This window comes from Herpailurus yagouaroundi, unplaced genomic scaffold, assembly GCF_014898765.1.
Source record: "Herpailurus yagouaroundi ecotype Mexico unplaced genomic scaffold, PumYag 163, whole genome shotgun sequence".
In the NCBI taxonomy this organism is placed as follows: Eukaryota; Metazoa; Chordata; class Mammalia; order Carnivora; family Felidae; genus Herpailurus; species Herpailurus yagouaroundi.
The window spans coordinates 41,572,657-41,588,519 of NW_024412404.1; the positions used below are offsets into that span (position 1 = coordinate 41,572,657).

Sequence of the window (15,863 nt, forward strand, 5' to 3'; positions counted from 1 at the left end):
TATATAGATGTACCACAGTTTGTTTATTCATTCACCTACCGCTGGACATCTCAGTCGCTTCCAATTTTTGGTAATTATGAATAAAGTAATAAATAAGTATTCATGTGCCAGATTTTGTGTGGATATAAGTTTTCATCTAATTAGTTAGATTCCTTGAAGAGTGACTGCTGGATCACAGAGTTTGGTAAGACTATATTTAGCTTTGTAAGAAACTGCAAACTGTCTTCCAAAGTGGTTATACCATTTTACATTCCTACCAGCAATGAATAGGACTTCCTTCATCCTTGTTAGCATTTGGTATTGTCAGTTTTTTGGATTTTAGCCATTCTAGTGATATGTAGTGGCATTTCAGTGTTTTAATTTTCAGGTCCCTAAGATGTTGAACATCTTTTCATATTCTTATCTGTGTATCTTCCATGGTGAGGTGTCTGTTCAAATCTTTTGCCCATTTTTAATTTGGTTGTTTGTTTTCTTATTGTTGAGTTTTAAGAGTTCTTTTTGTATTTTAGATATAAGTACTTTATCAGATATGTGCTTTACAAATATTTTCCCTTAGCCTGTGGCTTTTCTCTTCATTTTCTTAACAGTGTCTTTCTTTTTTCTTTTCTTTTCTTCTCTTTCTTTTCTTTTTTTATTTAAAAAATATTTTTTTTTCAACGTTTTTTATTTATTTTTGGGACAGAGAGAGACAGAGCATGAACGAGGGAGGGCCAGAGAGAGAGGGAGACACAGAGTCGGAAACAGGCTCCAGGCTCCGAGCCATCAGCCCAGAGCCTGATGCGGGGCTCGAACTCACGGACCGCGAGATCGTGACCTGGCTGAAGTCGGACGCTTAACCGACTGCGCCACCCAGGCGCCCCTCTTTTCTTTTTTTAGAGAGAGAGAGAAAGAGGGCACAAGTGAGCAAGGGGTAGAGAGAGAATCTCAGGAGGGGGTGAGAGAGAAAGAAGTGGGGCTCACCCAAAGTGGGGCTCATATTCACCCGAAGCAGGGCTCGAGCTCACCCCACGTGGGACTCAAACTCACGAACTGTGAGATCATGACCTGAGCTGAAGTCAGATGCTTAATGAAAGAACCACCCAGGCACCCACAGTGTCTTTCTCAGAGCAGAAGTTTTAAATTCTAATAAAGTATATCTTACAAATTTTTGCTTCATGGATTGTGCTTTTGGTACTATACCTAAAACCTTATTACCAAACCCAGGCTAACTAGATTTTTCTCCTGTATTATCTTCCAGAAATATTTTAGATTTAGGTTTTATATTTAGGTCTAAGATCCATTTTGAGTTAATTTTTAAAAAAATTTTTTAACGTTTATTTATTTTTGAGAGACAGAGAGAGACAGTGTGAGCAGGGGAGGGGCAGAGAAAGAGGGACACAGAATCTGAAGCAGGCTCCAGGCTCTGAGCTGTCAGCACAGAGCCCGACATGGGGCTCGAACTCACGAACCATGAGATCATGCCCTGAGCCAAAGCCAGACGTTTAACCGACTGAGCCACCCAGGCGCCCCAATTTTTTTTAAGTTTATTTTTTGAGAGAGAGTGCACACACACACACACACACACACACACACACACACACACGCAAGTGAGGGAGGCACAGAGAGAGAAGGAGACCAAGGATCTGAATTGGGCTCCATGCTGACAGCAGAGATAGTTTGTCACTCTAAAAATCCTTGAACCCGTGAACTGCGAGATCATGACCTGAGCCAAAATTAGATGCCTAAATGATTGAGCCACCCAAGCGCCCCTTGAGTTAATGGATGTCCCACTGTTCTAGTATCATTTGCTAAAAAGACTGTCCTTCCTTGAATTGTCTTGCTCCTTTGCCAAAGATCAGTTGACAGTATTCCCGTGGGTTTATTTCTGAGCTCTCTATCCTGTTCTGTTGATCAATTTATTCTTTCTCTAATACATGCTGTCTTGATTACTGTAGCTTTATTTTTTTTTATTTATTTTTATTTTTTTTTAACGTTTATTTATTTTTGAGACAGAGAGAGACAGAGCATGAACAGGGAAGGGTCAGAGAGAGGGAGACACAGAATCCGAAACAGGCTCCAGGCTCTGAGCTGTCAGCACAGAGCCTGACGCGGGGCTCGAACTCACGGACTGCGAGATCATGACCTGAGCCGAAGTCGGCCGCTTAACCAACTGAGCCACCCAGGCGCCCCTACTGTAGCTTTATAGTAAGTCTTGAAGCCAGGTAGTCAGTCCTCCAACTTTGTTCTTCTTTAGTATTGTATTCTTTTGCCTTTGCATATACATGTAATCAATTTGCCAAATCCACAAAATAGCTCACGTGGATTTTGCCTGAGATTGTGCTGAATCTATAGCTGATCTATCTAATCTATATAACAAATTGGGTGGATTTGACATTTTAGCAATATTGAGTCTTCCAGTCCATGAGCATGAAATATCTCCTTATTTGTTTAGATCTTCCTTTTTTTTTTTTTTAAATATTTATTTTGAGAGAGAGAAAGAGACTGGCGTGTGTGCACACATGAGTGCAACCAGGGGAGAGAGAGAGAGACGGAGGGAGAGAGAGACAGAGAGAGAAAATCCCAAGTAGACTTCACACTTTCACACTATCTATCAGTGCAGAGCCTGCTGCAGGACTCAATCTCATGAACCCTAAGATTTAAAAAAAATTTTTTTAATGTTTATTTATTTTAGAGAGAGTCAGCGAGCATGACAGGAGGGGCAGAGAGAGGGAGACACAGAATTGGAAGCAGGCTCCAGGTTCTAAGCTGTCAGCACAGAGTCCAATGTGGGACTCAAACTCACTAACTGAGAGATCACGACCTAAGCCGAAGCTGGACGCCCAACCCACTGAGCCACCCAGGCACTCCTTTAATTTTTTTTTTTTTAACATTTATTTATTTTTGAGAGACAGAGGGACAGAGCACGAGTGGGGGAGGGGCAGAGAGAGAGAAAAACACATAATCCAAAGCAGACTCCAGGCTATAAGCTGTCAGCACGGAGCCTGATGTGGGCCTTGAACCCACAAACCATGAGATCATGACCTGAGCCGAAGTTGGATGCTTAACCAACTGAGCCACCTCGGCACCCCCGAACCCTGGGATCTTGACCTGAGCCAAAATCAAGAGTCGGACACTTAACCGACTGAGCCACCCAGGTGCCCCTAGATCTTCTTTGATTTGTTAGTTTTGTAGTCTTCTTCATACAGATGCTGTACATATTTTGTTATATATAAGCCTAAGCATTTCTTTTTTGGGGGTGCTAATATAAATGGCATTTTTCTTTTCATTTCAAATGCCAATTGTTCAATGCTGGTATAAAGGAAAGCAATGGACTTTTGTGTATTAACCTTATATCCTGTAAAATGCAACTTATTTTAGGAGTTTCCTTGTTGATTTTGGGATTTGAAATACTTTCAATGATCAGTTTTTCTAACATGTAGCTGCATATCACAGTTTAGAGACTGATCTTTTAAATTTCTATTTCAAGTATTTGTGAGTAATATATGATGGCTTGGATTTGTTTTAAAACACTTAAAAAAGTAGGGGGAATTGGTGGAGGGGGAGATGAAACAAGATTGCCAAAAATGAAAGTAAGGAAGCTAGGTAATGGGTAGGCATACGATGGTTTGTTATACTATTTTCTTGACATTTGCATAAATTTGGAAATTTCTAAAATTAAAAAATTATATGTTAAGAATGGACACAGGGGCACCTGGGTGGCTCAGTCAATTAGGCGTCTGACTCTTTTTTTCTTCCTAAATGTTCATTTTTGAGAAAGAGAGCACGCAAGAGTGGGGGGTGGGGGGTGGGCACAGAAAGAGAGGGGAACAGAGGATCTGAAGCAGGCCCTGTGCTGACAGCAGCAAGCCCTATGCGGGGCTAGAACTCGTGAGATCATGACCTGAGCCAAAGCTGGATGCTTAAATGACTGAGCCACCCAAGTGACCCAAACTTCCGACTCTTAATTTCAGCTCACTTCAGGACAGGATCTCACAGTTCAGGGGACTGAGCCCCAAGTTGGGCTGTGAGCTGACAGTGCGGAGCTTGCTTGGGATTCTCTCTGCCCCTCCCCTGCGTGTTCTCCTTCTCTCTCTCAAAACAAATAAATAAACTTAAAAAAAAAAAAAAAGAATGGGCACATTATTTGAGATTACAGGTTTCTTTCTATAATAAATGGAAATTTTTCCTTTTCTCACAATTCTCTTCTATTCTCCTAGAAGGTATATAACATATTTTGGAGGAATAACTGGATAGATGGATAAACAGATAGATGCATATATCTCATCTTTTTCTTCTCATCCATTTATTATTTTTTTATTTTTTAAAGGAATGAACAGTTGTTTTTTTAATTAAAAATTATTTTTTATTTATTAAAAAATATTAAAAAATTTTAAAATATTTATTTTTGAGAGACACTGAGAGACACAGCACAAGTGGGGGAGGGGAAGAGAGAGTGGGAGACACAGAATCTGGAGCAGACTCCAGGCTCTGAGCTGTCAGCACAGCACAAACCATGAGATCATGACCTGAGCTGAAGTTGGACGCTTAACCAACTGAGCCACCAAAGCGCCCCTATTAAAAAATTTTAACTTTATATATTTTGAGAGAGACAGAGACAACATGAGTGGGGGGAGGGGCAGGGAGAGAAAGAGAGAGAATCCCAAGCAGGCTCCCTGCTGCCAGTGCAGAGCCTGATGTGGGGCTTGAACTCACAAAACTATGAGATCATGACCTGAGCCGAAATCAAGAGTCGGGTGCTTAACTGACAGAGCCACCCAGGCAACCCCCCCATTTTTTTTTTTTTTTTTAATTTTAGAGAGAGTGAGTGCGAGAGGGGGATAGGGGCAAAGGGAAACAGAAAGAATCTTAAGCAAGCTCTATGCTCAGTGCAGAGCCGATGCAGGTTGGATCCCATGACCCTGGGATCACAACAACCTGATCCAAAATTAAGAGTCAGACAGTCAACTGATTAAGCCACCCAGGCACCCCTTATTTATTTAATTTTTAAATGTTTATTTATTTTGAGAGAGAATGCATGGGCGTGAGAGGGGCAGAGAGAGAGGGAGAGATAGAATCCCAAGCAAGCTTCAAACTGTCAGTACAGAGCCCGATAAGAAGCTCAATCTCATGACCCGTGAGATCGTGATCTGAGCTGAAATTGAGAGACACTTAACCGACTGAGCCACCCACGCACCCCTCTCCTCATCCATTTAAACCTCTAACATGGCACTAGGTATATACTTGAACTTACCTTCACTGAGGGCAAGAAATAAGAGAAGGCTGTGGGATGCCTATGTCAGTACCTCATGTGTTTATTGATTTGATGATAGTACAGTTTTACATTTTGGTATTATTCTCCATTTAAGAATTGTGGGGAGTAAGTGAATTCACTACTTCTCATAAACCCCTCCTGAAGTAAATGTTCTACCTATTTTATAGAAGGAATTAACAAGCCCTTGGACTTAACCACAATGATGCAGAATCAGAGAACCTCAGAGTTGGAAGTGAATTTAGAAGTCATATAATTCTATATTATACCTAATGTCAGAATCCATCTGTAACAGTTGTCCATTTCATTTGGCACTTTTCTAAGCACTTGGGATACAACAGTTTGGGAGGAAAAGCAAGGTCCCTGTCTTTGTGGACATTACGTTCCAGGAGGGAGAAGGGTAATAAATAAAAACATGTCTGATACTGATAGGTCTAATCGAAGAGAAAAAAAAAAAAGAGAAAAATTATAGTGCCAGAAGGGTAGGGATAGGAGCCATAATTTTGAATATAGTAATCAGAGAAAGTCTCAGTGGTAAAAGTGACATGTGAGCAGAGACTTGAAGGAGGTAAGGGAAGAAGCCATGAGGATATCTAAGGGGAAAGAATCCTAGCACTGCAAATAGCAATGATCAAGGCCCTGAGGTGGGAGTATGCCAGTGTTCCAGGAACAGCAAGCAGGCCCGTGTGGCTGGCACCAAGCTAGAGAGGGGAAAGATGAGACAGGTAAGACAAAACAGAAGGTAGGGGGCCTTGTAGGCCATTGTAAGGCCACTGGCTTTATTGTGACATTGGGAAGCTTATGTTTGAATGGGATCACTATAGATACAGCATTGAGAAGCGACTTGAGGGAGGAAAGGCAGAAGCAAGGAGACTAGTGAGGATGACACTGCAGTAATCAATGCATGGTAGCAGGGGGATGGAAAGGAGTGGTTGGATTCTAGAAATATTCTGAAGTAGAACTGACAGGACTGGCTGATAGGTCAGAGGTGGGGGGTGAGAAGAAAAGGAGCCAAGGATGACTCCAATGATTTTGAATGAACGGAATTGTCATTTACTGAGAAGACTGTAGAAGAAGCAGGTTTGGGGAGGGGTGGATGGAGATTGGAATTTGGTTTCGGACCTATTCAGGTTGAAGAGGCTTACTGGCCACTGAAGTGGAGACACCAAACAGGCAGCTGGCTACATATGAAACTGAGGTTCAAGCGAGAGTTTCCAGCTGGAGATAATACATTGGGATTCACCAGCTTGTAGGTGGTAACTAATACCTTAAATTGGATGAGATCACTTAAGCCACAACTTAGAGAAGAAAAGCAAAGGCTGAATTCTAGAGCCCTCCAACATTTGCAGGTTGGGAAACAAGGGGAAAAACAGCAGTGGAGACTGAGGAAGAGTAGCCAGTGAGATAGGAGGAAAATCCAAGATAGAATGGTTTTCTGGAAAACAGGGGAAGATAAAGTTTCAAGGACAGCATGACCGACTTCATTAACTGTGCAGATACATCAAGTAAGAGGAGGATGGAAAACCTTAGCAACGTGGATTCTTGGTGAGCTTGAATGGAGGGTTCAAGAGAGAATGGGAGGAGGAAGTGAGGACAGAGAACTCAAAAAACTCTTTAACAGAGTTTTGTTTTAAAAAGAGGCTGAGGGGCACACCTGGGTGACTCAGCCAGTTAAGTGTCCAACTCTTGATCTCAGTTCAGGTCTTTTTTTTTTTTTTTAATGTATTTTATGTATTTATTTTTGTTTGTTTATTTGGAGAGTGTGTGTGTGCAAGTGGGGGAGGGGAAGAGAGAGGGAGAGAGAGAATTCCAAGCTGGCTCTGCACTGTCAGCATGGAGCCTGATGTGGGGCTCGAGCTCATGAGCCAAGAGATCATGACCTGAGCCATAGTTGGACGCTTAAGTGACTGAGCCACCCAGGTGCCCTAACTCAGGTCTTGATCTCAGGCTCATGAGTTCAAGCCTTCCACCCTGGGTGTGAAGCCTACTTGAAAAAGTAAATAAAAATAGAGGCTGAGGACTAGGACTAGGACTAGATGGGATACACGGTCAGGACAAGAGTTTTTTGTTTCTAAACAAGAGAAACCACAGGCTGTGTGCATGCCGAAAGAATGATCCAGTAGAAAGGCACTTAGGAAGCAGAAGCAGAGAGTAAAGTTATTTGAGATGTGGGATGACGTCTATTGGTAATGAATGAACACACCAGCATGGCTGTTCCTTGTCTATAGGCAGAATTGTAGTAAATTCAAACTTTTCACTAGAGTTTAATGAAAAGAATGTGCAATTTATTTTCCTATGCAAGTTCATGAGACCCCATTGTTTTAGGTTATGATCGTGACAGCGAGTAGCTGAGGTCGGGTGGGTGAGAAAATCCCTGAAGGGGAGGTGAAGGAACGGAGAAGCTGAGGTATTGGAGAAATCAAGTATCTGGATAGTGAAATCTCCAGGATTCTGAAATGGTAGTCCTGTGGAACGTGACAGTGAGCTGGGAGCTAAAATCTCAGCCCCTTCCTGAATGCTGCCTGAGCCAGGAATCTCCAATGCATGAGTCAACTGCTTCTACTTCTGGATGGTTAAAATGATAGACTTTTTCCTTATTCTGAGTTAAACTCTATCACCTAATACTTCCCAAATTGCTCCTTACCCAGTCCTCTAGAACTATTCATGATGAAGCTAATCTCTCTGACTTGATAGCTCTTAAAGCAACTGAAAAAACAGTTCCAAGTTTCTTTTCTAGAAAGAACATCTGTCATTCAACCATTCCTTATGCATCATTATTTCCAGGACTTCCACCATCTTGGTTGCCTCTTTGGGATACTCTTACTTGTTGATTTCTTTGGGATGATGGAGTCAGTGGCACGATCTTCTGATTTCCCTTCTGCTTTTCAAATCACTATAGTAATAAATATTTTGCCAAGGTGAATGTGGGTACAACGTTGTCACTGAGCAAAAACAAACTCTTATACAAGTTATACAAAGATGTTTCTTTTGGGATGCCTGGGTGACTCAGTCAGTTGAACGTCTGACTTCAGCTCAGGTCATGATCTTGCAGATGGTGAGTTTGAACCCCATGTCAGGCTATGTGCTGACGGCTCAGAGCCTGGAGCCTGCTTTGGATTCTGTGTCTCCCTCTCTCTCTGCCCCTCCCCTATTTGTGCTCTGTCTCTCTCTCTCTCTCAAAAATAAATAAACATTAAAACAACAGCAACAAAAAAGATGTTTCTCTCTCACAATTTGCAGCCTCCTGCTAGTCCTAAATTCACAGTGACTAATGTTATGGCAATGGAAGTACTAACAAGAAAGAACATTAATATTATGTTAATATTAGCAATGTTAACATTCCTAACACACTGCAGAGAAGACTATGAATTAATGCCTCAGAAGGAGTACTTACAAGAATATCAGTATTTTCAAAATAATTCCTCCAGTATGGTCTGATTTTTCGCTGTCCACCAATGTCCCATACATTCAGTTTAAAACCTTGTGATTGTACACTTTTGATGTTAAAACCCTGAAACAGGCAAAAACACCAAGCTTTATTAAGCTTTGAGGTCATAATTCCAACAAAGTTACATTTAACAGCTATGTTATTTATTAATTATTATGTACTCTGCCAGATATGATACTGGTAATATTGAAAATAGTCTGTTATGATAAGGAAAAAAGAAATGTGTTTTTACATGCTTACTTCATTCAGGTTTTGGAGTCAGTATTAATGTCACGGCTAATGTGGTGCTTTCTCTAGTAAGTGCCCATAAATGTGCACATACCTATGAGGACACCTGGGAATGAGAATAGTTTTGATAATCAACACAGCCACACTTCCTGATGGATCCTCAAGATGGTAACATTTAATAGAACATTACATTTAACTACCAAAAAACAGAAGCTGAATCTGAACACAGAACAGAACAGATTCTTAAAGTTTCAAAAAAGGCAAGAGTTGGGGCGCCTGGGTGGCTCAGTCGGCTGAACGTCTGACTTCAGCTCAGGCCATCATCTCGCAGTCCGTGAGTTTGAGTCCCACGTTGGGCTCTGTATTGACAGCTCAGGGTCTGGAGCCTGCTTCAGATTCTGTCTCCCTCGCTCTCTGCCCTTCCCCCACTCACACTCGGTCTCTCAAAAATGAATGTTAAAGAAAAAAAAAAGCAAGAGCTACAATCTGGAATTTAGGATTCTTTCAAAAATTTCCTCATATGGATTAATCAGAAAAAGGAAGGAACTGAAGTCAGAACACTATGGGAGAAGCTGGTTTGTGACTGGAGTATTAACCCAGCGAGGCAGGGATGGCCTGCTGGAACAGCATGTTCAGACTCTGAAGTGGAGCCCTCAGTTACAGGCAGTGATGAAAATAAACAAGCAGGCATTTGAAACTATTCTTTAATAAGCATCTCTGATGAACTCAAAAAGAAAGTATTCATTTTCAGGACAGTGACTCAAGGTGGAACTTTGAGGAAGGTGAGCAAATCAGAGGCAGGTGGAACTGTGAGCTGGGAGTTAGTGTGCGGAGAAACAAATTAACAAGACCTTTGGGGTTCAGAGAGAAGGCATTTCATGAGCAATAATTAAAAAATAAATCTTTCTCTGAGAATGATATAGTGAAATCAGGACTTAAAAAATCCAATCAACAGCTTGCTACCACAGAAGTGCCATTTCATCCAGAATAACTGGAGTCGAGTGGGCCTGGGGATGCCTCCATAAACATTTGCCTCATCTGGCAGCTTGCCAACACTACTGCCTAGCACAGAAGGACAAGGCACAGTGTGACAGCACAGGAACACTGCCACCCAGTTTCCACCGAGGATAAACAGTCACTAGAGGATACCTGGGAGGAGGCAGACTACAGCTCCTGTAAGAAGCCAAGGACCGAATAAATTAGAAGTTTAAGAACTCCAAAGGGAAGTGGCTTAAGCTTATTGTAAAAGGCAGCTTCATTCTCAACTCATTGATAAAGCCACTTTTGTGTACTTAAAAATTGGACACTTAACTACAATAGTAACTGTCAAAGCCAGTAACGTGAAATCTTTCTGGAATGAAGCAGGTGATAAATAAGAGAAACTCCTGAATCTGACCATATATGTCAACTACCTTAACATTCTATAAGTTATCAAAAGAAAAAAAATTCTGTAAGTTGTCAGACCCAACAAGTCTACCAAGAAATTATTCTAAGGAAATAATAATGAATGGGTACAAACCTTTAGAGATGGGTATTACTAAGTATTTACATATATATCAATGTAGAAAGATGTTCAAGATGCATTATTCAGTGAAAATGATATGGTATATTCTCTATGAGTCATTTTTATTTTTTATTCTGAGAATTTATTTTATTTTTTAAAGTTTATTTATTTTGAGAGGGAGAGAGAGAATCCCAAGCAGGTTCCACACTATCAGCCCAGAGCCTGATGTGGGGCTCGAACTCACCAACTGCAAGATCATGACCTGAGCCAAAGCTGGATGCTTAACTGACTAAGCCACCCAGGCACCCCAAGAATTTATTCTTAAGTAATCTTTACACCCAACACGGGGCTCAAACCTGCAACCTTGAACTCAAGAGTCGTACACTCTACCGACTGAGCCAGCCAGGCACCCTATTTTTTATTTTAAATATACCCATCATAGGGGGCCTGGCTAGTTCAGTCGGTACACAGTGTAACTCTTGATCTCAGAGTTGTAAGTTCAAGCCCCATGTTGGGTGTAGAGATTACTTAGAAATAAAATCTTTATTTTTTATATATTTTTTAATGTTTATTTTTGAGGGAGAGAGTGTATGTGTGTGTGAGCGCAGGAGGGACAGAGAGAGAGAGAGGGAGACAGAGGATCCAAAGCTAACAGCAGGGAGCCCAGTGTGGGGCTTGACTCACGAACCATGAGATCATGACCTGAGCCACAGTCTGATACTTAACAAACTGAGCCACCCAGGTGCCCCCCAAAATAAAATCTTTAAATACACCCATCACATACATGCATAGAATAAAAACCTGAATGGATACATTCCTAAATGTTAACAGTGGTTATGTCTGGGCATTGTAGATGATTTCTAGTTTCGCAATTTTATTTACTTATCGTTTGTAAATTTACTATAATGAGCAGCTATTGCTTTTTCTGATATTAAACAAAAACACAACAAAAGCTTGTTTTTAAAGAATAAATATGAAACCTTGACATCATATAATAACAAAATCACCTATAACGCATCAAATAAAGCCTGAAAGTTAGAATTGGAACTTTTGAGGCCAGTTCTAACTTAAGAGTTCATTTCCATGTTCACAGTGTGGACGTTCTCATTTTAGTGGTACTCTTAGGAGATACAGCCTAATTCTAATACTCAATTAAAAAGAAAAAACCCTAGACTTTTCTTTTTCTGGCAGAAATCCTGACACACTAATATGTGTTTTCAGCCCTTCTAGGCTAGACTACTGTAATTTGCTCCTCCTTAGGCTATACATTAAATTTGCTCGGAAGCTGTAAAATTGCTCATTTGGTAGCAATTGAAGTGACTTTTCTGCAAAAAGTTGCAGATCAGTAAGCCTCACAAGCTGTGAAGCACACACTTTGGCACAGCCATTCAAAGCTGACACCAAGGGGCGCCTGGGTGGCGCAGTCGGTTAAGCGTCCGACTTCAGCCAGGTCACGATCTCGCGGTCTGTGAGTTCGAGCCCCGCGTCGGGCTCTGGGCTGATGGCTCAGAGCCTGGAGCCTGTTTCCGATTCTGTGTCTCCCTCTCTCTCTGCCCCACCCCCGTTCATGCTCTGTCTCTCTCTGTCCCAAAAATAAATAAAAACGTTGAAAAAAAAAAAATTAAAAAAAAAAAAAAACAAAAAAAAACAAAAAACAAAGCTGACACCAAACTCGTATCACAGTACAGTGATGGAAAATGCTAAAAAAACCTCTGGTTTTCCTAAAACCTCTAAGGCTCATGCACTTTAAAGTGACTAAGACCAACGGGGCTGTGCTCTAGTTAGGAAGCCCAACGAGTTGGCCAAAGGTCAAGCTTTCTCATGATTTCCTACAGGGAAGGAGGTCTAAAGAAACAGCTCTAAAGAAGGAGGGCTGTTACACTTAGCATTTGTCTTTCAACTTCCACACTGGAAGCACCACCGTTGTATTTTGCTTGCTTAGACTTAGGAAACAGGCTGGATTAAAAAATACAGGTAATTAAAAAATGTTTTTAATGTTTATTTTTGAGAGAGAAAGAGAGACAGAATGTGAATGGGGGAGGACCATAGGGAGAGAGGGAGACACAGAATCTGAAATAGGCTCCAGGCTCTGAGCTGTCAGCACAGAGACCGACATGGGGCTTGAACTCAGGACCTAGATCATGACCTAGGCCAAAGTCGAACACTTAACCAACTGGGCCACCCAGGCATCCCCAGGTAATTTTAAAATTTATTTTCTTTTATACTCTCTCTGTATTTTCTACATGTATTAATTTCATAATCAGAAGATTAAGCTACTTTTTTTTTAAAGTAATCACTTAGAGGGCTCCTGGATGGCTGAGTCAGTTAAGCATCCAACTTTGACTCAGGTCTTGATCTCATGGCTCCTGAGTTCAAGCCCTGCATCAGGCTCTATGCTGACAGCTCAGAGCCTGAAGCCTGTTTCAGATTCGGTGTCTCCCATCTCCCTCTCTCTCTGCTCCTCCCCTACTTGCACCCTGTCTCTCTTTCAAAAAATAAAATAAACATTAAAAAAATTAAATAAATAAAAGTAATCATTTAGAGCTGAGGGAATTGTGTCTTGATATATTTATGCTTATTTGAATGATTTATATAAAACTTGGTAAAGTATAAAATTTATCATTTTAACAATTGAAAAAAAATTTTTTCAACATTTATTTATTTTTGGGACAGAGAGAGACAGAGCATGAACGGGGGAGGGTCAGAGAGAGAGGGAGACACAGAATCGGAAACAGGCTCCAGGCTCTGAGCCATCAGCCCAGAGCCTGAGGCGGGGCTCGAACTCACGGACCGCGAGATCGTGACCTGGCTGAAGCCGGACGCTTAACTGACTGCGCCACCCAGGCGCCCCTTTTTTCTTTTTTTTTGAAAAAAAATTTTAACGTTTATTTAGTTGGGGGGGGGGCGGGGCAGAGAGAGAGAGGGAAACACAGAATCCAAAGCAGGGTCCAGGCTCTGAGCTGTTAGCATAGAGCCCTACACGAAGCTCAAACCCACAAACCACAAGATCATGACCTGAGCTGAAGTCGGATGCTTAACCGACTGAGCCACTCAGGTGCCCCTCATTTTAACCATTTTTAAATGCACAGTTCAGTGGCACCAAGTATCTTTACACCATCACCACCAACCATCCATAGAACCTTTTCATCCTGCAACACTGACTCTCTGTGCCCATTAAACAATGACTCCCTCCATTCTTCTCTGTCTCTAGCCTCTGGTAACCACTATCCTACTTTCTGTCTTTAGGATTTTGACTACTCTAAGTACCTTATATCTATGGAACCTCTTGATAGATTTTTGAAATATTAGATTATTTTTAAATTGCACAGATTTTCTTCAGTAACAAAACTTGGGAGTGGACAAAATTCTATATCCCATTTTGTCTTCCATATTGCTATGATCACCTTCCTTGTGTCACACAAGCACCTTGGGGCCAGGGCAGTGCTCACCTGTGTAGGTGTAATGTGGCTGATGTCTTCAGATGCAAGCTGCTTCAGAAGAGTGGTCTTGCCAGCATTATCCAAGCCCAGGAGAAGGATTCTCACCTCCTGGTCTGGTGCACTTTTCAATTTGCGCAAAATTGAGAGCAAGCCCTTAAACAACCATGAAGAAGACAGATTACTTTTGGGGCACTGACTTTGATATTACTGGATATCAGAATGTCTTCTCCTCCTTGAAAAACGTTCTTGGTTGTGGAGAGCTCATCGTATTATTTTCCAGTTGAAAGTGATTTATTCCATTTGCCGCCTCCTTCTAAGTTTTGGCAGAAATCTTTCAGTAAATTTTGCAATTTAGTAAGTACCATGGCTTATTCCTGCTCCTCCTATTAATCCAGCTTAGCAATCACCCCAAATCTTCTGGGATTGTGAACTACTAATCTCATACTCCTAAAGCCCTTCCTGTGCACTTAGTAGAGCACACATCATATCAGACTACAGGGCATTGATTGCTGCATTTTTCTCCTTTACCAGAGTGAAGTTTCTTGTAGGTAAGGGCTATAGCTTCAGTCTCCCCAAATGCTTGGCACTTACAGACACTAGATAATAGTTGTTGAATTAAATAAAATTATCCACCCAGTAAGTGAAAGATTTTAAGATGCTATACAAAAACAAAAACAAAGTTGTATAAAATTGTATCTGAGCTGTTTAAAACTTTATTTCAGTTTACATTTAAGACTTCATCATTCAAAATGCTCTACCATCAAAAAATATATATATCCTCATCTAAAAAAAAAAAACCACACAACCTCTATTATCTAATTTTCACAAGATCCTTATAGGTGCATGGTAGAAATTATGTTTTTCAGATGAAAAATCTGATACAACAGAGAAGTTAGAAAATTGTCAAAGTCAGTCACGAATAAAAAAAGTCAAAATTTAACCAGAGTATTTTTGACTAGTAATCTGATATCTGTTCCTTGTTTTTGTTATTTTTTTTTAATGGCTGGAAATAAATCATATTGGTTTTTAGCTACGAACATAAGAAAAATCATGTAAGATGGTTATTTGTTCTGTCCTGCAGCTGACAATCTCGTTCCAGTAAGGCATGAGTTACAACAAGAATCAAAGAATTCCAGAGTTTAAAGGGCATATAATCTAATCTCCCAGCCCAAACAGAAATTCCTTCAAGCTGAGTCTTAGAATTATATAAAAATGGTTATATACTTTTATCCCTATTGCACCAGGCAATAATTCAAACCAGTCTGTTCACTAAGATCAAATAATAATTCTGTGAAATAATTCTCAACAATTGAGTCTTTGGACAATGATATGCAAATATGCATAATTATTAAGAATTCCTTTCTGCCTCAGAGACTCGTTGTTTACCACTTCCAGTATTCTGTATCTGCACTGACTTGCTAAGGATTACATTAACCTCTCTGTGCCTCAATTTTTTTCCAGCAATAAAATGGAAGATTTAGTTTAAAACAGAAAGACAAAATCTATACCAAAAGATTTGGGAAAGAGTGATTGAACAGATTTCAAACAAACAGATAGGCAGGACTTTTTTTTTTTTTTTCTTAAGGGCATGACGTTTTTCTTTTGTTTTTATCTTATCTGGCCTTGAATACTTTGACACCATTCCTTTTTTAAACTATATTTATGAGAAGTCTCCCCGGCTTCTATTAGCTACATTGCAATCACTCATTTATAATACCACCTTTCAGAACAGTTAAAATTAGAATTCTGAGATCCTCAGGGGACTGGTAATATAAAAAGGCTAGAACAGGGAAAACACATTGTACTACTCATCCTGAGTTCTTGATTAGATGTCCTCATTACTTCTTCCAATAAAATTCTAAAATAACCAGAATTTATCACGTCAGTACATGAAATGACAGTACAGGTAAAAGTCTTCTCATGCATTATCTACGAGTGTAGAAATTATGAAAGATGTTTCCATAGACTACTTGCAAGGTTCAAAATGAACGTTTT

General features: G+C 40.5%; 2 protein-coding genes across 3 annotated transcripts in view; one reads left to right on the plus strand and one right to left on the minus strand.

The window, feature by feature from the left end:
* SFXN2 (sideroflexin 2) overlaps positions 1-15,863 on the plus strand; it is a 59,976-nt gene that overhangs the window by 15,978 nt on the left and 28,135 nt on the right. The gene's annotated exons all lie outside the window — the stretch shown is intronic.
* ARL3 (ARF like GTPase 3) overlaps positions 1-15,863 on the minus strand; it is a 31,384-nt gene that overhangs the window by 11,210 nt on the left and 4,311 nt on the right. For both annotated transcript variants that reach the window (XM_040486304.1, XM_040486303.1), the window contains exons 2-3: positions 13,878-14,021; positions 8,643-8,759 (exon numbers count right to left, since the gene is read on the minus strand). In XM_040486304.1, coding sequence (XP_040342238.1) covers positions 8,643-8,759; positions 13,878-14,021 — 261 coding nt within the window. The remainder of the gene's footprint in view (positions 1-8,642; positions 8,760-13,877; positions 14,022-15,863) is intronic.